Source organism: Perna viridis, chromosome 5 (assembly GCF_037379345.1).
Source record: "Perna viridis isolate PV_CMFRI_1.1 ecotype Kerala chromosome 5, ASM3737934v1, whole genome shotgun sequence".
Lineage (NCBI taxonomy): Eukaryota > Metazoa > Mollusca > Bivalvia > Mytilida > Mytilidae > Perna > Perna viridis.
The window spans coordinates 7,222,211-7,249,587 of NC_142449.1; the positions used below are offsets into that span (position 1 = coordinate 7,222,211).

Here is a 27,377-nt window from a genome sequence, read left to right on the forward strand (position 1 = left end):
GGTCTAATGTTTTATTTTCAGAAAGAAGAGTTTTTTTCCGAAGGAAGTTGGACAGAATGAGCAAAGGATCACCAAACATGTTGGTATATAGATATTATTATATAATTATACGATACAATGAATTGATATATTTCAACTCCGATACATTAGGGCCAAAGAACAAATCTATTCATAATTCTTTCTATTCATCGTGTTTTGTATACCTTAAAAGCATGAAATGAAAAGCAGAACTTTAAATTAGATTCTTCAAACCAAAGACGCTTGTTGCTTGACTGATTGTTTGGACAGCAATTTTGTCTGAGGGCGAGCTTGTCTGAGGACGAGCTTGTCTGAGGACGAGCTTGTGTATGCAGTGAATGTATTAGTTAAACAACAGTAAGTTATCAGTTATTTCAATTGAATGTGTTGCTTGTGTTAAATATAATCTTGTTACCAAATACAGTCTGCTTCCAAAACCCAGTTTGTCTCTTTTTATTACAAGAACTTAGATATTAGAGCTAGTTAAATAACACTATAACAATAAAGTTGAAAACGACAGCACTTTCCTTATATCCGCTACATCCTTCATTTCGTGCATTATAAAGCAAGAACATCGTTGCTTCTGGGAGATAATGCGACTGTCTTTTTGGATATAAACCACTAAAATCTCCCAAAAATCACAGTGTTAGCCAATCATTTGCACGATATGAGTGACGCTGACAATCAGCCGACTGTTCCTGTACTTAGTTTAATTTTCGTTTTCGTAACATATATACTCAATACTGTTAGACCCGTTTTGAACTCATGTGTGTAATACATGACTGTAACGAACTTCATTATATTATTTTCATTTTTGCATTTACAAATTTATTATTTTGCCCATAGTTTGAAATAGATGATGTAGTTCACAAATATCTTGGCATTTTTTTTAAGGTAAGTAATACCCGCTCAATGATTTTCATTTTCCCGCCAAACAGGTGCGTATAAGCACGAGTGATTTATACAGGTAAAACGGTTAGGCAGAGCACATTTAGATTTTGAAGTGACTGGACGTGCTGTGTCCAAGTTTGCAATTCACATATTTGGTGAGGTCTCAGAATTGTCAGTTCAGGACATGGAGTTTCACAGGAAAATATGTTGAATCTGCTCAGGTAAGCGTTTTATTTCTGTTTGTGACCGTGTAGATATTTCTGTCGTTGTATGGCGTGTCGGACAGGCCTTTAGTTTAAATTCTCACGTGGCAGGTCAGTTTATCGTTTAAATTCCATTTTTGAGTGAACATTTAATTATTTTGGGTTAATTTATTTGTTTCAGGGGTTTTTCCTATCCAGTTTTGTGCTCTGTTTTGAAGGAAACAACGTAAATATTGTTAAATGTTATTCCTAGTTTTTGACACAGATCTACCTAAATACCGTATGTTAATGTCAGTTTTGTACGGTGAACAACGACCCATATTTCCGTAATTTAGCGGATGGTGTAATATTTATAGTCAGCGATAGATGGTGTTAATGTAGCTGGGCCAACTGACAATCCGACTATCCTACGTCTTTACAATGACGGACTGAGGGGTTTTTATTGTCCTTGGCTATATCTCGGGGTGTCTCACGGACGGTATAAATCATCAAATTGTTTACACAGTCCCCGGGGATAGTGAACCGCAAATGTGGTTCATTGTGCATTCGGGAAATTAGTTACCATGTGACCACGTTCATTCTTCAAATTTTTTAAAATTAATGTCACGTGATTTAATGTCGATCCGTGACCTAGTGATTCGATTTGTGATATGCACGCTATATACAGCATTCTATAGCCTACAGAATTTGCTGAATCTTTCACCCAGCAACATTTTTGGGGGATAAAATCAGCACTTTCCAGTGCATGTAAGACAGATATTGGTGCATGCCAGTCTGTTGATGAGAAATTTTCCAAGGCCGAAAAAAGTAATAGTATGTTTCCAAGCACTATTCTAAAATTTTGTAGGGTAGGTAGGTAGGGATTCAATTTTATTTGTTTTTTTTAATGAAAAAAATCATAAATATACAATAAAAACTGATCAATTCTCTCTATTTAGTACCCTTTCAAAATGTTAAACACCATTGGACATTATGCCATCAGGTACCCTGACTTCGCTGTTTCTATGTCCACCACCTAGGTTTTTAGATATACAGTATAAAGTGCTCATATTTTATTTCGCTGTAGGTACTTCTGCCTCAGTTTCTGACCTTTCGATGTAATATTTTTTTATACTTCTTTGCACGTGTTTACTTCTTTGTTTTTTTGTATTGTATAGGTGTTGTAAGCTTCTATCGCTATCTATATGATTTTGTTTTTTTTGTATTGTATAGGTGTTGTAAGCTTCTATCGCTATCTATATGACTTTGTTTTTTGTATTGTATAGGTGTTGTAAGCTTCTATCGCTATCTATATGACTTTTTTTTTTTTTGTATTGTATAGGTGTTGTAAGCTTCTATAGCTATCTATATGACTTTGTTTTTTGTATTGTATAGGTGTTGTAAGCTTCTATCGCTATCTATATGACTTTGTTTTTTGTATTGTATAGGTGTTGTATGCTTCTATCGCTATCTATATGGCTTTGTTGCAAGTAATTTGCCCCTAGTTGTTTTCCATTTTTCAATCATTTCCCATGTCTCAGTTGTTATCCATTCCTATCTCTTTCTTTTCCTCTTTACTAATTTTTCTTTAGCGCTTTCACCACCACCATGTATAAGGCTTTTAATAATCACCATAAATGGGGGATTGTTTCAATGTGGTCTTCAAATGAACTTTTCATTGAACGTACTTACAAATAGTTATATAGAAAAGCATGCTGTTTGTATTTTAAAAGAAATGTTTATTATCATCATAATTTTATACGAAATGCCCAAGATACTATATAATAGGATGAACCTGTGAATTCCCGAAGTTCCAAATCTTAATTAAAACCAATGAAAAAACTGAACTTTCGGGATTCACTCTGGCTTTTTCCTAGGCTAACATTTGTAATGTTATCAGTGTCAGTTGATTATTTATCTTCATCATGTTGATTAACGTTCACACCAAGTACAGGCGTCGGTTTCACAAAAAAGTCGTAAGTGTGAAATTGATCGTAAATCATGACGTCAGAAAGCTATTTTAGTTTATGACGTCATTACTTACGATCAACTTTACACTTACGACTTTTTGTGAAATCGAGACCTAGACACGTAACAAAAGATCAGTGTACACATTTCTTAATTCGAATCAATATAAATTGTTTGTACAAAGCATAAGTTTTTTTAAACGAGAGAGAAAGTGATTTAAAATAAGAGTTCTACAATTAGATGTAGAAGTTGTATATTCTATTTTTATCAGATAAACATGTTCATGACAATGACAAATTATCAGGATTCTTAAGATTTGAGTAAATTCATTTTAATTTCAAAAACCTGTCATCGCTGAAACCTACTTAGTATTCAGTATGTTTGATGTTTAACCGTGGTTGGTGCTGAAGAATTATAATAATAATATATTAAAAACTGTAATTTCGTAACAAAAAAAAAACTAATTAGGGCGATGGGTTTAAGTTACAATTATTTAAACTGTACAATATATACATGCATCGTACGCTAGAGATGAAATGAAGACGAAAGTACGACTAATGCATTTTGAACTTACAATGGAGTTTAGTTTTAACTATGGTTACCTTGATTACAATAAAAACAAAACATAGAAAAACTGTAAAATTTCACCATGATATTGTCATTTGTTATTATGACGGTCACGAAAAAGTAGAAATATCTATGATTTCAAACAAACGAAATCCGTTATTTTTGATAAGATACTCGGCAATGCAAAAATATTTTATTTTATTATTTTTTTTAAATCTGGGAATCAAGAAATTAACAAGTAAATTGATAAAAATGTATGCAATGCAACAGATTGGGAAAGAGGTACTTTGTTCTAGTACAGACGTAGGTGTTTTTTTCTAGAAGAACTGCTAAATACAACATAGTTTATAAACCATAAGACTTTAAAAAATATCTTGAAAATAAATAAGAAAGAAGAATGTGTAAAAAAATAATAATAGCACCTTTTTCGCCTCAAGTTTGACAAGTTCAGAGCTGATACTGAGGACATACATGTACACCAAAAGGAAATTAAGGCGCATACAATGGCGATGTTCAAAGTATATAGTTTTAAGAAGTTACTTCGATGACTGTCATGGAAACTGTGTATAGATCTATGGTAGTTTGATGCTCTAGCTCTGCATATACTCAATATTTTTACGCTACCTTATTTTATAAAAAAAAATAAAACGCGTGTCACTTACATTGAAACTCCCCAGATTTGATTTTTTAATATTAAGTAAACACAAGTTTATTACTTGTCAATCCAGCACTCCGAGTAGCAGAACCCGTATTCACACAATTCCCCCCTTAAATCTCAAATTGTTAAAATCCTATTAGATCGACATTCGGCATCGTTTAAATTGTCAAATTGTTCTTGATTATATGTTAAATATGCGATTAAAAGTTAGCGTTATATAAGTAAAACTTACAACCTTTAAACCGTTAAAGTATAAAATCCTTATGTGGGTTACTGATAATATCAATATACAAGAGACAATTCTTAATAAACCCCAGACACACAGGTGTACAAGAGAACACACCAATGTGCGCTATTTTTAATTCGCGAAAAACGACAAATTTGTAGTCAAATGTTTAATAAGTTAAATGAGAATTACATTTTCGCGACCAAAAATGTATTACTTTAAAACAAATTAAAGATGGCAGATTTACAATTTTTAATTTTTTATGTTTATTGCCTTTTTATCTTTTGAACAGAACATATCACAGGAAAGATAACTCTGACTGTTTTGGGAAAATCTAAAGATTCAATTAATGGGTATCATTCTTGTATTACATATTCCTGAGCGGGTGTTCGTCAAAACATTGAGGCTAAAAAAATAGTGCGCTTTCATATTTGCTATTTCGGGTTATTGTTTCTTGGCAGACTATCATTTTGCATCAAAAGTACGGGTAAATATCAAGCTATGACACAAAAAACAGGAAAAACAGTATTTTCATGAAAAATAATGCTTCAGAAAAGGGGTCTGTTTGATGAACTCAAAATAAAAGTGAAAGTAGAAAAATTCTATAATTAGTTCGACCTGTCCTGGTGTACCAAAGTTCGTGCCTTTTTTTCTAAAATGGACCTAAAAACTATTTTTGACATTTCCTTAATTATTGAAAAACATTATCAAAAGTAAGATTGAAACTCCTAGTCTATTTTTTTGTAAATCATGAAAATTTAAGGTATACTATAGAAGCCTATGGAGCAAAGAATACAAGACTGAGACCTAATAACCACAGTTTCAGTGGAAAGTGAGATTTTTAGTAAGTGAGTTTCAATCATCTTAACAGCTTTTAAACAGCAATATATCATATTTTATACTAAATGGAGCAACTTTGAATGGAATAAAGTGATGCAAGGCCTCACTTTTTTGTTTACTTTTATGGCATATTTTTACTAAATTTGGAAATTAACAATGTATTTATAGATTTAAAGATGACCAATGGATTGCAATTGTTATCATTAAAAGTTTTCTCAACACTATATAAAAAATAAATAGGGTGACTTAAATAGCTAAATTATAAACAATTTTGATTTTTTTTTTGACATTTTTAATACCTGGAGTAGAGACTTAAAAAATGGTTGAACTGCACTTGTTACACATAACATATAAAAACAAATATTTTTTGCATTTTTACTTTTATTCTACTTTAACTGCTCAAGAAGTGCTCTACTACAGCCATTTTATTGATTAAAAGTGAAAACTGATTAATAAAACATTTTTATCTCATAAATGATCATTTCGAATGGTACTTCTGCTCAAATTCTAATGAGGCTTTTAAATAATTGGTGGTAATGAAATATAAAAAATGAATTTTCTTCAATAGTGTGTGAAGTGAATAGAAACTTTGATGTTTTCTATGTATATTATTTACTGTTCTTGCAAAATATCTGTGTCTGTGAGATATTCCTCCTTTTGTAATTACCGAATACATTTTACATGCCCAGGGTACCAAATTTGACTGAAAATCAGCATTTTTGGGAACTAAGATGTCTTTTTCATTAAAATAATGATAAATATACAACATTTTGACTCTATTTTACCTTTGTGTAAACAAGAACTTCAATTTTGTGCAGTTGGTTGTTTCAGTAAGCAGATTTTAAATTATCAAGAGACTCCCTTGTGTTAAGGTTAAAAAAGGGGGTCTTAACTTGACTTTTTGTGAATATGGGCAAAAAAATGAGATTTTGAAACAATTTGTTTTTCATAGAATAGTTAAGGCATTTGTCTTATCAATACGGACCACATCGTGCAGGTCCGGGTGTCAAAAGAATAGGCCTGCAGCAGCGCTAAGCTTGTCGTAAAAGACGACTAAATAGTGCTCAGAATCATAGCCGGGGGGAGGGGGGTAGGGCGCTCTGCCCACTGGGTTGTGTGCCCCAGGTGGTGGAATGGGGTACCCCTGGCATGTTACATGCTGGGGTTGTCAGGCTATAATACGGAAAACCTGACCGCAAACCATAGTGGTGCACCGTGTTGGGAAAGATGCCACGTTCCTCGCACGTTAAAGAACCCTACTGTGGTATTCTCCCGGAGTAGGAACCATAGGGCTCCGCCACAGGAGGCTAAATTGCCCGACCCTACCCACCTCTCCTTATTTCAAGTGGCTATCAAAATTTGTCGACCCCATTATCCTTGTGTCCCATCCCATTTTTCATTTCATCATCATTTCATGTTCATTTTATCATCCGCTTTCATGTTCATCGCCTGAATATAGCTGAAATATTGTTGCTCGGGCGTTAAACCCCAACAAACAAAACAAACAAACACATTTAAAGTTTATAAAGGTAACTGAATTGTTTTTTTTTTTATCAAAACTTGTCTTTCTTTGCAACATTAGAGATATTTGATTTGATACTGTTAAAGGGTGCCTATATGAAAATTGGAACAAAAATTCACAGGAAAGCAGGAGGGCAGAGATATTTTGTCTTTATGGTTAGAAATTGAACATAGTTATAGAAAAACAACAACATTTAAAGATATCTACAAGTTTTTATTAGTAATAGGTATCAGTCTTGTATTACATATTCCTGAGCGGGTGTTCGTCAAAACATTGAGGCTAAAAAATGTAGTGCGCTTCCTTTTTGACTTTTCCTGATTTAGTTTCTTGGCATATGACTATCATTTTCCATCAAAAGTACAGGGTAAATATCAAGCTATGACACAAAAATACTTGTTTTTGAGGAAAAACGGTATTTTCATGAAAAATAATGCTTCAGAAAAGGGATCTATTTTATGAACTCAATATAAAAGTGAAAGTAGAAAAAGTCTATTTTTAGTTTGATCTGTCCTCGTGTACTTTTTTGTTTCTAAAATGGACCTAAAAATTATTTTTGACATTTTCTTCATTGAAAAAAATGGTCAAAAGTAAGATTGAAACTCCTAGTCTATTTTTTTTTTTAAATCATGAAAATTTATGGTATACTATAGAAGCCTATGGAGCAAAGAATACAAGACTGAGACCTAATAAGCAAGTCGATATAATATCGAAAATCTAGAGACGCCTGCTGATTTTTTTTAGAATCATTACATTTTCAGACTTCATCTGTAGTCACAATGCATGCATATATAAAGAACTATTGTTGTGTCAATATAAATAACAATGTGTCACCGCTAATCAATATTTAATGATAATAACGTAACCTGTATGTATGATGACAAACTTGGTAAGTGTGGCAATTAAACAATCACATTATTCTTTATTCATTTTTTCTGAAATAAGTAAAACAATGGTCGAAGGGGCATTACTTGGGCTTGTCATGATTTCCATCTAAAGGACATACAAACATGTATTATATCGGGTTTATTTTCAGTAAGTGTCTACAGATGTTCATCTAGAAATGTCTCCTTTGTTGTTCAATACTAAAAAATATCATGCCATTTTGATTTTCTTTTTTTTTTTACTTTTCCTTTTTGCTATTGCCTACATCTTATAAGTTCGGTAATTACTTATTATAATTTATTTACATAAGTATGTGTAGATAATAGGTGTACCACATCATTCATGCGCCTGTCCCCAGTCAGATTTTGGTAATTACTATGTCTTTGTGTCGTTGTATTACTTTTTTGTTTGATTTGTAGAATTGTCATCGTTCAGTTGCCGTTGATTTGATCACTTTTGTTGTCGGAGCTTTCAAAGCTTTGTTAAACGTGTATTGAAGGTGTGTTTACACTTATTTAAGACATTTTGGTGATCTCTGATAGTATTTACTAACCTGTATGTAGGTAATACGCTGGTGCATGTTTCGCCATATCCGTTCTCTTTCTTTTGTTATCCATTAAACTACATGTATTCTATTTGCTTACGATCCTCTTGTCACATGTATTACTTTTTTATAGAAAGGTTTACAAATTAAAATGCCTTGACACTGGTGTAATCAATGAAACACTTACATTACACAATATATTTACGTACGAACCATTTTATAAATAAAGTTATTTACGGAAACAAAATAATAACATTCAAGTAGCTGTCTTTGTAAGAACCATGCAAAATCTGCAAAAAAGTGATACATCCCAAAAAAGGCTACATATTTTTAATTTTGTAATAAAGTTGTTTTATGGGTCTATACTATGAAATGTGTAATTATTCATTCGTCTGCCTGCTCTTAGGAGATAATCAACATTGAAAATCCAATAGATTCTACTGTATTAGAGTGTCATTCACAGAGTTATCTTCCTTAATTTCAAATTATACAGTGCGTTCTATACATTTTTTATTTCCTATGAGCACAGGTTATATGAAAACCAAATGTTAATTTTTGTTTACTGAAGTATTTTAAACAAAATATCAAAAATAAAAAATTGTAGGCTTTCCAACCATGTATCACATTTGGCATGATTGTTAGCTGGAGTGCTACTTAAAACCTCAATAGAAGCAGTAGTAAAACAAACTCTGGAACAGCTTCTGTCAATAAACCTGTCATTACTCGTAGATCAATGAGTTAACCATGTTAACAGATTCCTACTATCTACAAATAATTAAGAATTCAAAATTTAATTTAACTTTATTACACAACAAAAATAAAAAAAAAACTACAAAACTAGTATGTCAGTTGTTTGTTAAACAATTGAAAAATCTTTCCCTTGAAAACTTTCTCTTTGTAATGTACACATTAAAACATCTAGAACAGTTTGACTTTTTGCACTTGGTGACCTTGTCCAATGCACTTGTCGATGTTCCCATCATGACTTTTGTAATGTCAACTCGACGACCTTTCGTTAGAGATACAACAACCCTACTTTCTGTGAACATTAGAATTTTGCACTTATTAGCCCCAACTGGGTTCTTTTTCTATATAAATAAATTTGAGATGTACACATTATGACCTTTAATTTGATATGCGACAACCTAACTGTATAAACAACTTATGTTTTGCACTCATTGACCTCACCCAAGTCATTTGTTTCGAGAAAAACATCGATATTTCGGTTGAACACTTTAAGACCTTTCATTTGATTTGCAACAACCTTACCCTCTAAGAACTTTAATAACCTAATGAACCTACTATTTGAACATGTATTACTTATCATGGTTTTTTAAATGTGCTCACTTAGACCCTCAAAATGATATATCACATGACCCCCTTCGACAAAGCTGAAAAAAATAATGCAATATAAAATCTATAAATCGGTATTGATGAAACATATCAAACCACTGAAAAAATATGAAAATTTTAAGTTGTTGTAGTATCATTGTCTTTTTTTATATTGGTTCTTGGTATTGTGTGAAACAGTTGTACTTGTGTAGATCTTTCATACTGTGGAATGACCATTTGTGTGTCTGCTGTGGATTTTAAAATATATACCCCGTTCTCAAAACTTAAAATTTCAATAGATCCAAAAGTAGACAAGATATGTCAAATCTGAAAACTATATGCTAATTTGCAGAACATATACAACAAAATCATGATATGATTTGGGCAATTGTGGAGCTCATTTTGAGCCCAATGATTATTAAAATATGATGCAATAACAAACTCCAGAACCGGAAGTCGTAGAGACATGAAACTACCACCATACATCTTAGATTGCCTGACCTTGAAAAAACTCACATGGTCAAGGTCATACGTTTATGTCAAGGTCACAAACCGGACTCTGCAAAACATTTAAATTGTCATAACTTTTGAACAGACGGTCTGACAGTTGTACATTTTGTCTCAAAATGTAGGGCTTATCGAGAGGGTCATTTTATACGCTGTATGTATGCACTTATTGTTTTCTCAATATCAAGGCCCGTAGTTTGCTGTGAGAAGGCTTTCTAGCACTCTATGAACTTTGACCTTAAATGCAAATGAAAGGTCACATAGACCAAAGATCATTGATGAAGGTCCCATGTTTCTACAACTTCTGGTTCTCGAAATATGAATTTGAAAAACTTAAGTATGATATTTCAAGGGATATAACTCCAGTATGGTTTGATAATAAAATACATGTTTATGTTTATTCATTAGGTATTCATCTTGTGTACATGAAACAGTTTTTAGATTGATTCTATATATTATGGTTTTCAAGATATGAGGGATTGAAATAAATTATTTTAAGGGGACATAATTCTTAAAGATGATAATGAAATTCTTAGTAGGGTCATCTTCTAATAGAACATGATGATATCTACATGTTCACCAAGTATGATAATGATATCCTGAAAAATGAGTTCGGATGGCCTATTAACCATATTGATGAGATGCTAATAAACGGGAGATAACTTCTACAATGAATAATGAAATTCTTCATGGGATTTTTCTGCAAAAGTCCTAGGAAATGTCTATCGATGATCCAAATTTTGGAATGATATCTTGAAAGATGACGCAACAGGGCCTTGCCAAAGTAAATATTGAAAGGGGAAAAAACTAGCACTCTGTGACCTTTGACCTTGGATGCAAAGAAAAGGTCACATGGACCAAAGATTGAGGTCCCACGTCTATACAACTTCTGGTTCTCGAAATATAACTTTTTAAAACTTAAGTATGATATTTCAAGGATATAACTCCCGTATGGTTTGATAACAAAATACAAATTTATGTTTAAATTAGGCCGTCGGCTTATGGGCATGAAACCGTTTCCAGAATTATTCTATCTCTTATGTTTTTTTAAGATATTAGCGATTAAAAGAAACTATTTTAAAGGGACATAACTCTTAAAGCTGGTAATGAAATCCTTAGTAGGGTCTTTCCTAATTGAACCTGATGACATCTACATGTTCACCAAATATGGTCATGATATCCTGAAAAATGAGTTCGGGGGACCATGTTGAAAAAAAACGCCAATAAAAGGGAGATAACTTCTACAGTGGATGATGGAATTCTTCACAGAGTCATCTGGTAAAAGTCCTTAATGAGGTCTATCGATTGTCCAAATTTGGTAATGATATCTTGAAAAATGAATAGGGGAGAGCATGACAAAGAAAATTTTGCAAATAACGGAAGAATAAAAAAAAAAAATAGAAAAACAGTAAGGTCTTTCCGTGGTAGGGATAGCCTTTAAAAACATTAGAAAAACAATAAGGTCTTTCCGTGGTTACGAAAGCCCTTAATTAGAAAAACAATAAGGTCTTTCCCTGGTAGGGAAAGCCCTTAATGAAAGGACGCATCTTTTGTCAAACAGAACACTATCCGAAATATCATTAGATAAATAAAGAAAGAAATATAATTATAGTCACCATAAACTAGGAAGAAGTAACGGTAATCCATGCTATTTTTAACATATAACATTTTCAGTCAGACAGGAGGTCTCATCTGTGGAACCTTTACTATAAAGAAAGGATAGCAATTAGTTTCGTACCTTCTTCGCGAAGATCTTAAAACGGTTACAAAACTCTATTTATACGAATTGAACTAATTACCCTAGAATCACAGAGTGTCTGATTTAATTCTGGGCAGTAATTGACTTACTGTGAAAAAAAATACATATGACAACTCAGTCAGCAGATAAGTCAAATTCTACTAAGACGTAAGACGACACCCGACGACACCCGACTCTCGATAAGTGATATATCTATCGATAAGATCTCTTAATCCTAAATCATCGCCCTCTCACTGAATACGACTACTTATCATTATTTACTTTAACCGTATTATTTTCTTGATGCCCTAAAAATGTCTGGTTCATATAAAAATGACATGCTTTCTTTACATTATGCAGAAAAAAGCAATAAATTTGATTATAGTGGTTCACTACTGCTTTGAAACACTGATCACTGAAAAGTTGACTGTACTAACACCATTAGTGTAAAAGGCATTGTTAGTCTTCTATTTATCATTGTGACAAATAACTAGTTAGCCGCATTGAATATTGAGGCAGAAGGAATATGTTACATTTTTAAATTCATTTCACTTTTTGTGTAACCTCTGATCTTGTCTGTACATATTGATTGTATTATCACTTATTCATGAACAAAGTGGTGCTGTGTTCTTTGTAGCATTTACTATCAATTGAAATATTTTGTTTGGATCGAATGACTGGATACAGAATTTAGTGCTACTAAAACTGTGCGTACATATAATTTGAAAGCTCTTTAAATCATTTTTGGTTACAATAAAATAATGAGACAAAAACGTAACGGTCAGAGAACTTCTCAATACAGTTGTCAATAAGAAAATAAAAACTCTGAATAATTTATTAAACTTATAAAAAAAAACTTTAAAAAAAAACCAGAATACTGAAAGCAATATGTCCAGAATGAAGACCAGATTTGAACTTACAAGACTTGCAGAGAAGAAAATTTTAGTTGTACAAAATGAATACCTTTGGAAGATCCTGCAAAACAAGATGAAAAAAAAAAAAAAAAAAAAAAAAAAACACCAAATAAGTCATAAAAAAATCAGACACTGGACACGGATATGGCACATAACGTTGATACGATTACAACAATAATGTGGACTGAAATAAAACCTATGCTAGTCACAGCCTACACGGAAATGTACGACGAAGAAAGAAAGAAACCAATAAGTATGACAAGATGGAACGTGGTCTGAATATCGGCACAAGATAGAAACGGTTCGACACTCAAGTTGGACACTTAAGCGACTACTTACATTCGTGGATTAACTTTCACGTGAATTATTCCTATATTTTCAAAAGTACTGGTTATCAGATAAAAGATAAAGCGAGTTTAATGAAAGTTCAACTCATGTAACACTGATTGCGGAGTTGAATCCGATTTTGGACAAGTCTTTATAATATTTACGTCAATCATCTGTTTATAGTCATTGTCAGCGTTATGACAAGAGAATGGTTCTAACCACCTTTCCCGCCCTTTTCAACTTTCACAGATACATTAGAGATTTAGACGCCATAAGGATGGATACTTACGTACATAACATGACCGTACAAGCAGATACTACCACTAAGGAAAGCCAGCTTTATTGTTCATTGCGAAAGATAGTTTGCCTGAAGAGATTTATTCAGAAATGCCTCTTTTATATGATGCACGATGGGGCGTTCAGAGCGCCATCATTCCAGACACAAAAGGTGCAACATCTTCGTTTCATTCTGGTTTTTTGATATTTTCAGACTAGCAAGATGCCGTTTTCCTAGTATTGAACCTTACTTTGTCATACCTTTCAGTGGTACCACAGGAAAATGGGTTTTAATAAAACCTACTGATGTATTTACGCAATTCACACAACAATCAATCAATTAAAGACTTGACACTACAACTCGATCAGACGGATCTGCCCATGCACAAATTTTTACGCAGTAGGTAGTACATAAGGACATACAAAGCGGATAATTAAAATATGAAGACCAAAAAAGACATTACAAAGCCTCAAACAGCTCCCTTCAAATATGAAGACCAAAGAAGACATTACAAAGCCTCAACAGCCCCCTTCAAATGTGAAGACCAAAGAAGACATTACAAAGCCTCAACAGCCCCCTTCAAAGATGAATACCAAAGAAGATATTACTTTTGATGATGGTTTGACCAAACCTGGTTAAAATACTTGTTTAACTTATAAAGTATACCCAGCAGCGTGAGAGATAAAACAACAAACCTAGAAAACAAAGTGAAAATAGTAGAGAATGACAGGAATTTCTCTCAAGTGGATTTTGAAATCACTATTGCAGAATCAACTAAGGCCACATCTAAAATGTAACAAGTTTAAGTCTAGGTCTCGTTAACATTAACAACGAAATGTCAAAAGTTTCACAAACATATATTAATTAGAACCTACTGAAGCTCGTCAATGTATTTTTTTTTTGGTTTTTGTTTTGTTTTTTGTTTTTATTTTTGTTTTTGTTTTTGTTTTTGTTTTTTTTTGTTTTTCTTTGTTATTCGTATTGGTTTTTTTTATCTTACCATTATCCAAAAATATTGGTTTTATACTTACTATATTCAAAAGCAAAACCAGAAAACTATAGAGGTGTTGCAATGAATAATAACATGGGAGAATTGTTTAACATTATCTTTTGCAATAGATTTGATAAGATTATGGCTAATAATAATGTTATTCCTGAAAATTAAAAAAAGCTTAAAAACAAACAAAACAAAACAAAAAAAAAAAAAAACAAAACAAAACAAAACAAAACAAAAAAAATCTCTCGAACTTCAGACCATATATTTATTAACATGTATCTAATTGGTAAATACTTAAAACAAAGGTGAACTTCAAAACAGCTACCTGTGTGTTTGTTGATGTTCGTAAAGAATTTCACTAGATCATGTACGTAGGTATTATGATCAAATTGTTGAAAAATAATGTAAATGGTAACTGCTACAGAATAATGAAATGTATATAGTCCGATAGCAAACCGTGTGTAAGAGTTAATAACAAAATGCCAGACTTCCTTTACTCCAGAGTTAGGAGTCCGACAAGGAGACGTTTTATGTCCTAACTTGTTGACATCAAACAAAAAAATATCCTTTAATTGCTTTAACACGTTTTTTTTTACACAGCTGTTCAATATTCCGGCTCACGAACATGAATCAATATAGAAAACGTTTTTCTACTCTTTTAATTAACATTGTGAATGGTTGAATGAAATCTCCACTGAAAAACCGTTGCCAGTTCCTTTGTTAAAAGATACATAATGTAGAAAGTGAAAAATAATAATCTATTCTTAGGCTAGTTTAGAATAAAGAGGTTTCAAATTTTTGTTACATTTCTGTCCCTTTTTATATAAATTTCTGAACTCAGAATTATATGCATTATTCTTAAAATTTATATAAGAGCAACTACGTACCAAGCCAGTGTAGAATTTAAATAGCGTTTGAATTTTTCAAACCCATCCTTAAAAAAAAAGAAAATGGAAGCAATATTGCTCTGATGAATGATTACCACTCATACGTTATGCCAGAGCTTGCCGAAACTACGCAGACTTTTTGTATCGCGGTAGAATTCTAACAAATAGGCTTCTGGAACAGGATTATGTTGCTACAAGATTGAAGTCATCACTACAGAAGTTATATGTTCGTCATCGTGGATCGTTACGGTGTATCCACCTGCGCCATGAAAACTGATTTGTTCAACGTGTCATAGTTTTCCTTTCCTCTTTCGTTTACCCCAGACTTGACTTTTTATGAGCAACTCGGCGGGTGTTTCTAGAAAAGCAGAGGTCGCTTACCCTACCGGTGCAGCTGGTCCATGCTCCCAGTTTTTAGTGGTGTCCGAGCTGCTCATTTGCTTTTGTTACTCTGTATGTATGATTTTAGTTACTCTATGTTCTTTGTTGTTTTCCATGTCTGGTCTTTGTTCCTGGATTACATTTTTTTGATTACCGCTATTACCTTGGTTCCCTTGATTACTCTTACAAACACTTTGAAATGTCAAATGATATGTAATGACAATAAAAGTTTAAGCCTGTCTTCATTTATATGTATATAATCACAGTATAAAAAGATGACAAACTTATAAACTGTGACAAAGGCAATCAACCAGAACATAGGTGTTGTCAGCTATACAGAGGTAAGTTTCTTCGTGTGTGTTAAAAAATGATTATTTATGCTATCTAAGAAATAGTTGCCTTGGTTTTTATTTAATTTTGTTAACTTCATGAGTACATTTGGTACATTTGTTCCTTTATTCAGTTTTGATGACTTGAGATTTCTACAAATTGCCTAGTTTACATTCAGCAGGTAAATTCATTTTATTAATTATAACTTGTATCTGTCATATAACGGTTTATAACTATCATTTCTAGCATAGTAATTATATATATCATCATTCCATGGATAGTTTATATCGTGTTAAAATCAAAAACCTTTAGATGAAAGTGTATGAATTTGTGGTACATTGTCACAGTGGTGTTGACTTTTTTCTTTAAAATATATATGCGCGTTTAATCAAATGTTTTCTGTGGTAAAGTGTACTGATTGAACAGGAAGAAATAATAAGGATAGGTTTACAATTAAATAGTATTCATTCAGGACGTTATTTTTGTGAATTTGGTTGAGTTACATAATAATGACATAGTACAAGAATAGGGATCATTGTGTGACATGAACTCAAATCATGAGATGAACATGAAATTTATACAAGTATTAAAAATTGTATCAACATACCTGTATACATGTATAAACATTGTATCAACATGTATACATGTATAAAAATTGTATCAACACACCTGTATACACGTATAAACATTATTTAATTACTTGTGCGGTTTTTGTAAAATTTTAATTTACTTTTGGATGTTGTTGTAATTTGCGGGAGGGGAAATGTAAAGATCAACCCAATGTGTGTAGATAACACGTATTCCGTATTTTCATGTGTAAAACTCATCCCTTTAAAGCTGTTTATTTCCAGTTTCTGTTTTTTTTATACTAATGGTCGTGGCAGGGAGCGATAATTCATAGGTTGTCAGTTGTTACTTAATTTCTTGTTTTGTTGAATTAAAGTGGTACATGTAGGTATGAAATAGATATCATAACTGTTGAACTATTAACATGTGTAATCTTTAATTATATTACAGTATTAAATCGTCCGACATTGTATATTGAATATTCTTTAATTCTTTATGACTTATTATACATGTACATATATTAAAAGATAAAACTAGCTATAATACCAAAAAAACCTAATAAACGTTTAACTAATATTGTAAATTTCTGAATGTTGCACTCGTGTTTAAAGGAGCAATCTCTCACCAGCAGCACTAGAACTTAATACATAGGAAGATCTAAATCCAAAAAAATGAATCGTATACTCATTACCAAAGATATCGAACTAGAAAGCCAAAAGTATACAATCAATCAAACTTTTGATTTTTGAATTTGTGAAAAAAAGTACTGAAAATTGAGCGTGCAAAACCAAGATAATTTTACCTAATAATGATTTATTAATGTTCTCCTTTTAGGGTATAAAATGGAATCATTGTCGCATCGAAATTTTGAAACTTGTTTTCAAGCTGTCCCTTGCTACAACTGCATGTTTAGACATTTTTTGGTACAAGGAAACATTCGTATTTATGCCGGTACATAAATAGACATGTTTTGGTAATAAATCATCAAACGTAAACATCATCCCTAAAATCAGTTGATATACCTATAAAATAGTAAAATGTGTCATTTTGACTTGTAGCTAATTAAACAGAACATTAATAATAATAGCAGGTCACGATTCTAGAGATTCAGCAAAATAATCAACCTTATGAATGTTTCATAAAAATAGACTTTTTTTTCCAGTTTTCTGATATATGATATAGAGTTGATGCATGGATATTGGTTAATATTGGCCCATACATATAGTATATTACAAGAGCGTTCCACAAAGTTCTGTACCAATGACTTGTACACCCTTTTTGTACAGTTTACAGTTGTTTACTTTTTCTGCTGATCTTTAGACCTTCACTGCTTTTGTAAACTATTTAGTTGACTTCGGTTTGTTTTTGTCTAGGGATTCGACTTATTCTCCTCGCATGTTCCGCCACCGTGCAATTCGGAAGGTCTCCGTATATTTCCGGAATATATAATGAAAAGGGTAAGAAACCGAGTGGAAAATCGGCGCATATTGCCCTTTTAATCTCTGTGTAATTGAATTGGCAAAAAATTATTACTATGTGATAAACTATTTTTTACTCATTTTATTTCTTTAAATACATATTACTAAAGGAATACGTTTTGCTCAAAATGAGTTTTTAGGTATATTGAATCAACGTAACGAGTAAGATGGTTCCTTTTACATCTCACTTTGACGAGTGAAAACTTACATGTATGTTGATAAACTAAAGGTTGAATGTGGAATAGATTTCTTAGACTTCGGATGAAGAAACACACTGCCTTGTTGGTCTCGATTGCAGGGTCGCGAATAGTGGGTAGGGCTTCTTGATTCGATCCCCGGTCGTTTCTAACCAAAAACTACAAAACTGGTTCTCACTGCTTTTCCGACAAGCCTACATGTATCATATAAGGAATAGATTGGTTGCTTTGGAGCTGGGATTAAATATTTCTATCTCTCCCAGTTTAAAATAATACTGTACTTCTGATTGGAAGAGTAATCAAGGGAACCAAGATTATAGCGGTAATCAAAAGAATGTAATCCAGAGACGAAGACCAGACATGGAAAACAGACACACACAACAAAGAACATAAAGTAACTAAAATCATACATACAAAGTAACAAAAGTAAATGAACAACTCGGACTCCACTAAAAACTGGGAGCATGGACCAGGTGCACCGGTAGGGTAAACGTCCTCTGCTTTTCTAGAAACACCCACCGAGTTGCTCATAAAAAGTCAAGTCCGGGGTAGACAAACGAGGAAAGGTAAACTATGACACACGTTGAATAAATCAGTTTTCATGGTGCTGATGGATACATCATAACGATCCACGAGTTCATGATGACGACCATAAAACTTATGTAGTAATGACTTCAATCTTGTAGCAACATAACCCTGTTGCAGAAGCCTATTTGTTAGAGTTCTAGCGCGATACAAAAAGTCTGCGTAGTTTCGGCAAGCTCTGGCATAACGTATGAGTTGTGATATGAACACTCCATACGCAGGAGCCGAAGGGATGTTGCCACAGATGAAAGGAAAGTTGACAAATCTGCATGAAAAGTCATCACGTTTGTCGTAAAGTTTGGTCAATAGTTTTCCTTTACCATCGATTTCTAAGTGTAGGTCAAGGTATGAGGCTGACTTCACATGTCTCTAGTATCCTTTATCTCAAGTTCTTTTGGGTAGATACATATATTCATTGTTACGAATTTGAACAGAACAATTAAAGAATTTGATAAAATAAACTTTTTATTTGTTGCAGAATAAATCACAATGGGATTAGACAAGAAAGACAACTCTAATATAAGTGTAGACGATATACCGCTAACTAAATGCCAAATTTTACGGAATGTTGTTGCCGTTAGTTTTGGATTTCTCTTCCTGTTCACATCATTTCAATCATTAACAAATCTACAAAGTACACTAAATAAGGAAGAAGGGCTAGGAACAGGCGGATTGTCAATCATATATGGCGCACTCGTCGTTTCCTGCATGTTTGTTCCATCTTTTATAATTAATCACCTTGGCTGCAAATGGACTATTGCTGCCTCAATGGTCTGTTATATCTTATATATGGCCGCTAATTTTCATGCTGTGTGGGGCTTAATAGTTCCAGCATCTATCATTCTTGGGTTTGGTGCTGCCCCCTTGTGGTCAGCAAAATGTACATACCTTACACGAACTGCAGTTTGGTATGCAAAACTGACCAATACAACAGAAGATGACGTCATTAACAGATTTTTTGGATTCTTCTTCATGGTTTTTCAGACAAGTTAGTATCTGATTATATAAGACAATTGAGAGCTACATGTGGACGAAGTAATTACTATGATCGTTTAAAAGATATGACTTCTAATATTGAAATGAAAATAAGTTGTAATTCTTTTTATTTACTTCTTGATGTTTATCTTGACTCTGATAATTGTCACATTTGTACGAATTGATATTTTTTTTCAAATATTAAGATAATAATACAGAATATACCAATTGAGTGATATAAAATTTGTTGGTTTTACGTTTTAACATACACGTATAATAGAACATAGGACATGCACTATTTAGCAGTAAATGAACATTCATTGTACCCTCAAGTCGTTTTGGTATGTCTCAGTTGAAAGATTAACAAATATTTATTATTATAATATTATAATATTTTGAAAATCATAAAATACAAATTACATTGTACAAGTATAATTAAAGGTAGTGTTTATATTTCAGGTCAAATCTGGGGGAATTTGATATCATCGGAGGTGTTCAGCCAACGTGTTGATGAAAACTTTACTATAACAGCTGAAGAACTGTCAAAATGTGGAGCATATTACGACCCAAGCTTACTTGTCAACAACACCAATCTAGACAGACCAGACATAACGAAGGTCTTATATGAATTAATTGTGGTCAACTTGAGCTCCGTTTTTCTTGGCGTCCGTCGTCGTCGTAGTCCGTCGTCGTCGTCGTTTACAATTTTATACAAAACTATTCTCCTCTGAAAATACTTGGCTGATTAGAACCAAACTTGGTGTAAATGTTCCTTGGGATATCCTGCAAAGAAGTAATGTGGGGATTTTTGATTCGTCGAAAAACATGGCCGCCGTTACAAAAAATAAAGCATAGGGGTCAGACAGTTTTTTTTTTACATATATCTCCAAAACCGTTAGGTTTAACTAAATTCTGACAATGGTAAACGTATTCAGCATGATAAGATCTATCTGTGGTCAAATTTTGGTTTTAATCCGTTAACCCATGTTGGAGCTATTGCCCTTTTTCAACGATTTTTTTCTATTTTCAATGCTATTTCTTTCAAAAATCTCCTCCCCTGACACTACTTGACCAATTGAAACCAAACTTGATATGAATGGTTCTTTGGGTATCCTGTATAGAACTGATGTGGGGATTTTTGATTCGTCGAAAAACATGGCCGCCGTTACTAAAAATAGAACATACGGTGTAGGGGTCAGACAGTACTTTTTCTCCATATATCTCCAAAACCGTTAGGTTCAGCCAAATTCTTTCAATAGCTTAAATTATAATTATTATTAGGACTACAAAAGTCTTCAGGGATAAAACTTGTCCGATGAAGTCTCCTTAACCACTTCTAAAGTTTTTATTACTTTACATGTTAAACAAGTAATTTTCAATGTTTCACTGTGAATTCGCAGGACAAATAACACCTGAAAGTTGCAAACCATTGCGAAGCTTGGAAAAGAAGGCTTTCAAAATCGTTATTCTAATGGCACGATGACCGTAGAAAATCTTCACAAAATTTACTTGAATGAAAAATACTGAAAATCAACATTTTTACCTATTCTGCTAACTGACAGCATAGAGACAAATTACTCACACCATGTAAACAAAATTCATACACTTTTGTAGTAAATTACAAATATGATACACATTCTCAGCTTTATTTTAACTATTTTTGATTAGAATACACACAAATAATGCACTAACAATGCATATTTCTAGGTTCAGTGTGTTTTTGGTACTGTATAGGGGTGGCCATTTGACCCGGAAGTGGTTAGTGATACCTGACTCCTTGTAAGAGTTATTTCCCTTGAAAGGGGAAAAATGGCCTTTTTGACAGTTTTCAGTTAATATCTTGAAAACACTGATATATTAAAAGAAACTTATGATAAGCCCTACCAAAGACTTCTTGAGTCAAAATTGTTGGACAACTTCTTGTTAAATTTATTGCTTTGAAAGGCAAAATTCAACCAGGTGGGCGATTCAGGCTCCTGGGAGCCTCTTGTTTAAACTTCAAATTAAAATAACATTAGCGTATAAATGAATATTTTTTTAAAAGCTCTATCTAAAAGTTAGAAATCCATCTACAGAATATAAGAACAATTAGTTACTGCGGTAAATCCAACCAACTGTATTTAAACTCTTAAGTTTAATTATTACGGTGAGTGTGGTGTAACCTGTTAGTATAACTTCAGATATAATACACAGGCAAAATTATTTCACATGATTTTCATACGAATTTCACATGATCTTCACACGAACTGAGAAAATAAACTTTGTGACAGAGTTCATGTCAAATTCGTGTGAATCGAGCCTTCAAGTGAAATTCACACGAGTTGTTCGCATGAAATTCATGTTAAGTGAATTTCACGTGATAATCACGTTAATTTCACGTGAAGTTCGATTAACGTGAATTTCACGTGAAAATTTCTACCTGTTAAGCTATCTATCAGTTATGTTGTTAAAAAAAACAAACATACAAAAAAATTCTTGCTTGGAATATTACCAATTTTAGGCTTGGATTTATAAATATGGTCATCATAAAAATATCGAGTTTCATGTAGAACGGTCATAACTTTGGAGATTCTATGTGAGAATCATTTGATATGGCATGTTGTTTGGAGTTATGCGTTGTGTTATATTTTGTTCTAATACTAAGGCCTGCATAAGCTGTATTATTGGACCGGTTATGTCCGTCATAAGCTGTAGGATTGGACCGGCTATGTCCGTCAAAAGCTATATGATTTGACTGGTTATGTCCGTCATAAGCTGTATGATTGGACTGCCTATGTCCGCCATAAGAATCATTTGATGCGCTTTATTTGATTTACTTGACCTAGCTTTACCATGGTTGTCGTCAGTTTTGGTTTGCATATTTCTTCTGGTCATGGAGAAGCAAGCAGATATTTACACTTTTAGCGATGCTTATGTGCGAGTAATCATATCATTATATAATTTTGTAACTAGCACATAACTAACTTACATGATCAATTGAGCAACATTTTATTGCCTCGTGTTACAAATCCAGTATCAAACAATTATATAGAAACATCAATTTTATATTTTACATAGAACTCCTCAGTAATACCAAGTAAATATTGCAGTAGTTTCTTCGACAAGTTGTTTTTTATTCCTTACCAATCATCGTTTAGGTATTGTTTTGTCATGGTTATGGCATAAGGTATACACATTCTATTATTCCATGTGTTTTCGTTCTATTTAGGTGTATACAGTATGTGGAATTTATCTAGCCAGCGCCACCATAGGCTTTCTGATTATTGTCTTATTTTTACAAAATGTCACAGTACACAACGAAAGCAAGGAAGAAGGGAAATTCTCATTCCATTTGCTTATAGAGACATTTAAACATTTCTGGAAATCACCTTATCAGAAGTTGTTGGTGGTATTGACCATGTACAGTGGTATAGAACAAGCATTTATAGCAGGAGATTTTACGAAGGTAAGACTGTCTACATTTATAGCAGGAGATTTTACGAAACTAAGACTGTCTACATTTATAGAAGGAGATTTTACGACTGTCTACATTTGTAGATAGTTATATTTTTTAGATTTACTTCAGTTGCTATTTGTAATTCGTTGTGTTTGGTTTTTTTATTTCCCCGCAAACAAAATCCTAGAATACATATGAACCTCCTTGTCCATTCATCCGCCTGTCTTTCCATTCTATCCAACTACCTTGCAAGCGCAACTCTATCAAAGCCTTTTATTACAATTTTGACGAAACTTTACAGAAAAGTTTATGAATCATATATATATTTAGATGTACAATGTAGATGTTTAATAAACCAGATTTACTATCGGATGCTAGCAAAAGATATTTAAACTCAGCACTACTCCTAGTAAAATGTTAATGGAAAAGGGCACTGTATGTGAAAATGTGCATTAGACATTATTGTCAATGTCAGAGACGCGTCTAAAGGGAGACAATCCAACTTAAGATTGACATGTAACACCTCCTAGCAAGTTGAAAAAAATATGAAGCTAAAAATATTAGCACCATGTTCATGAAGCTAGTCTACTATAATTACGAAGAGAATAAACTAAAAAGTTTTGCAAAAAAATATATATCATGCGGCGCATTATTAATAAAGATCACTCATATTTCCGGTTTGTATTTCCCAGTGGACTATAGCTTTTTACTAAAATTGGCTCCCGTACTAACATAAGTACCTATAACTTAACCATTATAATAATAAAAATACATTGCGAATTGGAATTTAACGTTTCTAAAATAGCACTGTGCTGCCGTAGTTTTCTCAGAATTTCCTAGTCCGCAAGTAAGGTAAAATATTGCTATACAATACAAAATAAGAAAATAAAATTTAGTCGATATCGTATGCTCCTTATATTTAGTAGCTATCCTCCTGAAAGTAAAGTCAAATGATCATATATGTTTTTTTTTTTCGACACAATCGGTATATCTCCGCTTTTTTCCCTTTGACCTTAAAGACGCCTTTCCATGGAAACCCAAGTCACCTGATCGAATTCTGTTTCCCGATTGGCTAAATACTGATAATTTAGGGGCGTTCGGAAAAAATAGTATAGAAAATTGTGTGCCATGAGTTAATGTAGAAAATTATAAGTAAAAAGAACAAAATATTACTGCAACGGCTATTTTTTTAAAGGTAGTACTTATTATTTCTTGGTAACAATCTTTAAAGAATGAAGATTCACGAAAGGTTTCGTACGATCTTTCTTCTAGTAACGGACAATCAACGGAGTCTTTCGAAGGGAGATTACTTTTACTTAGCCAGTTCACCAAAGATATTCTTAAGACAATCATTCTTTTGTCCATTCCATCAGTAAAGATAACTGGAAGCTAACTTAAAAAATGAAAACTTAAACTTGTGACCCTTTTCGATTGAACCACTTTATAACTAAAAAGTAGACAGCTACTCAACTCGGAGCTCGAGTAACAATGTTTCACCTTTATTCCATTGTAGTCGTATGTCAGTTGTGTGATTGGCATATGGAATGTCGGCTATGTTATGATCTGTTATGGTGTTGTAGATGCTGTTTGTTCATTTACTTTTGGGCGGTTGGTAGAATACGTTGGACACATCCCTTTCTTTGCTTTGGGTATGTATCATATACCAAACACAGATTCGGAGAATGCTTAAACTCAGTTAGTCAAATGAATACACTTTTTAAGACAAACTTCACGTTAACCACTGATAGATTTTTAATGTTCGTGTTTATCTCAGATCATGTACAGCACCTGTATGTTTAGAGCCCGTATTATCAGTAACTTTATCTTCGTTCAGCATTTTTCGTTCAAGACGATTAAAGATAGTTTAAAATTGCTAACCGTTGCCAACAAAATGTTAGCAAAAATCATGATTGGAAACATTTACGTCTCACATGCATGTTGCATTGTCATTGTATGTATCAAATATATATTCATATACATGTACATATACATGTACATATTCTGAATCTGTTTAGCCTTCTTTGTCCATGGAGGAACACAAATAGCCCTACTCCTCTGGAAGCCTCAGCAGGATCCACAATATATGTTTTACATCTTGGCTGGATTGTGGGGAATAGGCGATGCTGTAATCCAAACACAAATCAATGGTATGACATATTTATGTTTCTTGTACATGTATTAGCATTAGGTATACAAATACTGAGTAAAGGTTTACAGAAGGAACATAGTTGATTGAGTCGGTACGGTTTTCTTTTATACCTTTGGTTAGAACGGTACTATTTCTGATTATTTTAGGTTGACCATTAACATCTTCCGAACACTGTGTTTGGACAAAGTGTGGTGAAATTCTAAATACTTAGTATTTTATTAATCCCAGACGAGTCAAACATTATTCTACTTTCCTAAAATTGCAATATGTTTTCTGGAAACATTTTTTTGTATAAGTTTAATGATTTTGTTAAATTTGTGTGCCATAAGTAGTAAAAAGGGCAACTTCCACCCCAAACATCATCTGCTTAAAAAAAAGGAAAATCTAAACGGTTTTGCTGTGACTGCGCAATTTTTCAGTTAGAAAAATGAAGTTATAATTGGAAAAATGTCAGTGTCTATAGCTCTATCATTATTCTAAAGGGTTGATTTAAAACGAAAATTTAACTATGTCTCTCATGGGGAAACTAGTACCGTTTTACCCCGTGGGGAGGCGTTGTGGGGATTAGATTTACAATCATGTTCCTAAGTGTGTGAATTTTGGCTTTATGCCATTATCTTTTTAATGTTTTGTGTTAGAATTAGTTTGAGCATATGAAGTACTATGGACGCATTTCTTCCAGTGTTTTATAGAATTTCGTTTTTTCGATCATTATAATGTAGGTTTTCATTCATTTTCAGCTCTGTATGGATACCTATTCACGGACAACTCCGAGCCAGCGTTTGCTAACTACCGACTTTGGGAATCCATCGGTTTCATCATTGCCTTTGCCTGGAGTAATTTTCTTGTGACATACGTTAAGTTGTACATTTGTCTCGGTTTCCTGGTAGTCGGTATGATGTTGTATATTGTCGTCGAAGTTTTTGATAGACGGCAGAAGAAAAAAGGATTTGATCTGAATTAATTTTGTTCCAATATATGTATATAATGTACTTTGTCAGTGTGTAATAGATTTGTAAAGATTATGTTATAACCAGAGAAGTCGTTTCAGGATGAACGTGTATTGGCCTTACAATGTAAATGAAGAGTTTTACACAAAGATGTCATTTTCATTAGTAGCTTACAAAGTTATAATACAACACAGATCAGTAGCAACAAAACCTATACTTAGAAGTCGCTGTCGTAAAGTCTTCTCTTTTATGCAAGATTGAAATGTTCATTTAAAAAGATAAAATAGAAACCAAACCAAAAAGATTTTTTGGGCAGCTCGCAAATGAATAGAAATACAAAGTTTAAAAGAAAACAAATGTGTATTATTAACCAAAAAACAAACAAACAAACACACACACACACACAAAAACAAAAAAAAAAGGGATTTGGATAGAGAGGTCGGCAGTTATTACTAACTGCAAAAAAATTGCATATCGTAATTATGTAAGAAAGAGGAAGATGAAGTGCGATGAGAAAGGTTTGAACAATTAAGTCAAATGAAAATATTAATAAGCAGGCACCGATCCAAGAACGGGCGTGCCGGTCGTACGCCCCCTAAATCGGTAAGAAAGAATATGTTTGCATGAAATCTAAATTTTTCACCACAAGTTTCACCCCATAATATTTTTGCCTTGCTTTGCACGGCATTAATTCAATTAACGCCCCCCCCCCAACTCAAATCCTGGATTCGCTCCTGATAATTGTATTAAGGTCCCGGCCAAACGTGTCACGTGTTTGTGTGAAAGTCTAGTAAACTCACGTGACTATTTCTGTAGAAACGTTGGTATTTTCTTCCTATTCACCGATTTATAATCTCGGACACATTGATAAATATATAGCACATTCTGTATTATTAAAGTAAATATTGACAAATGTCGACATGGGTATTATTTAAAATTGAAACCATTCAAAAGTTCATGGCTTCCAAACTTTGATATGAGGTATTAGGTTTAAACATATCTAGTTTCCAGACATATTCAGTAATAGTAATTCTGTGTAAAGACTAGAGACT

General features: G+C 32.9%; 1 protein-coding gene and 1 long non-coding RNA gene across 4 annotated transcripts in view; one reads left to right on the forward strand and one right to left on the reverse strand.

The window, feature by feature from the left end:
• Positions 1–8,521, reverse strand: part of LOC148615782 (uncharacterized) — an 18,197-nt gene extending 9,676 nt beyond the window's left edge. Inside the window, exon 1 of the long non-coding RNA XR_015922059.1 lies at positions 8,308–8,521. This is a non-coding gene — a long non-coding RNA (uncharacterized LOC148615782). The remainder of the gene's footprint in view (positions 1–8,307) is intronic.
• Positions 7,738–26,474, forward strand: LOC148615783 (N-acetylglucosamine transporter UNC93A-like). 3 transcript variants are annotated; one of them, XM_088582369.1, is made up of 7 exons: positions 7,738–7,758; positions 19,294–19,803; positions 20,250–20,407; positions 22,999–23,235; positions 24,740–24,875; positions 25,242–25,373; positions 26,116–26,474. In XM_088582369.1, exons 2-7 carry the CDS (start codon positions 19,305–19,307, stop codon positions 26,337–26,339), a joined length of 1,386 nt encoding a protein of 461 aa, XP_088438495.1. In that variant the 5' UTR covers positions 7,738–7,758; positions 19,294–19,304; the 3' UTR covers positions 26,340–26,474. The 3 variants fall into 3 exon arrangements, with proteins under 3 accessions (XP_088438495.1, XP_088438493.1, XP_088438494.1); XM_088582367.1 differs by lacking the exon at positions 7,738–7,758 and adding an exon at positions 15,873–15,999; XM_088582368.1 differs by lacking the exon at positions 7,738–7,758 and adding an exon at positions 16,017–16,169.
• The last annotated feature ends 903 nt before the right edge of the window (positions 26,475–27,377 follow it).

What these genes read in the sequence shown, in the direction of transcription:
- LOC148615783 (XM_088582369.1), top strand. Translation starts at nt 19,305, where the DNA reads ATGGGATTAGACAAGAAAGACAACTCTAATATAAGTGTAGACGATATA. An exon ending in CATCCCTTTCTTTGCTTTGG is followed by an intron (nt 24,876 to 25,241) that starts GTATGTATCATA and finishes GAATCTGTTTAG; the next exon opens with CCTTCTTTGTCCATGGAGGA. An exon ending in AATCCAAACACAAATCAATG is followed by an intron (nt 25,374 to 26,115) that starts GTATGACATATT and finishes ATTCATTTTCAG; the next exon opens with CTCTGTATGGATACCTATTC.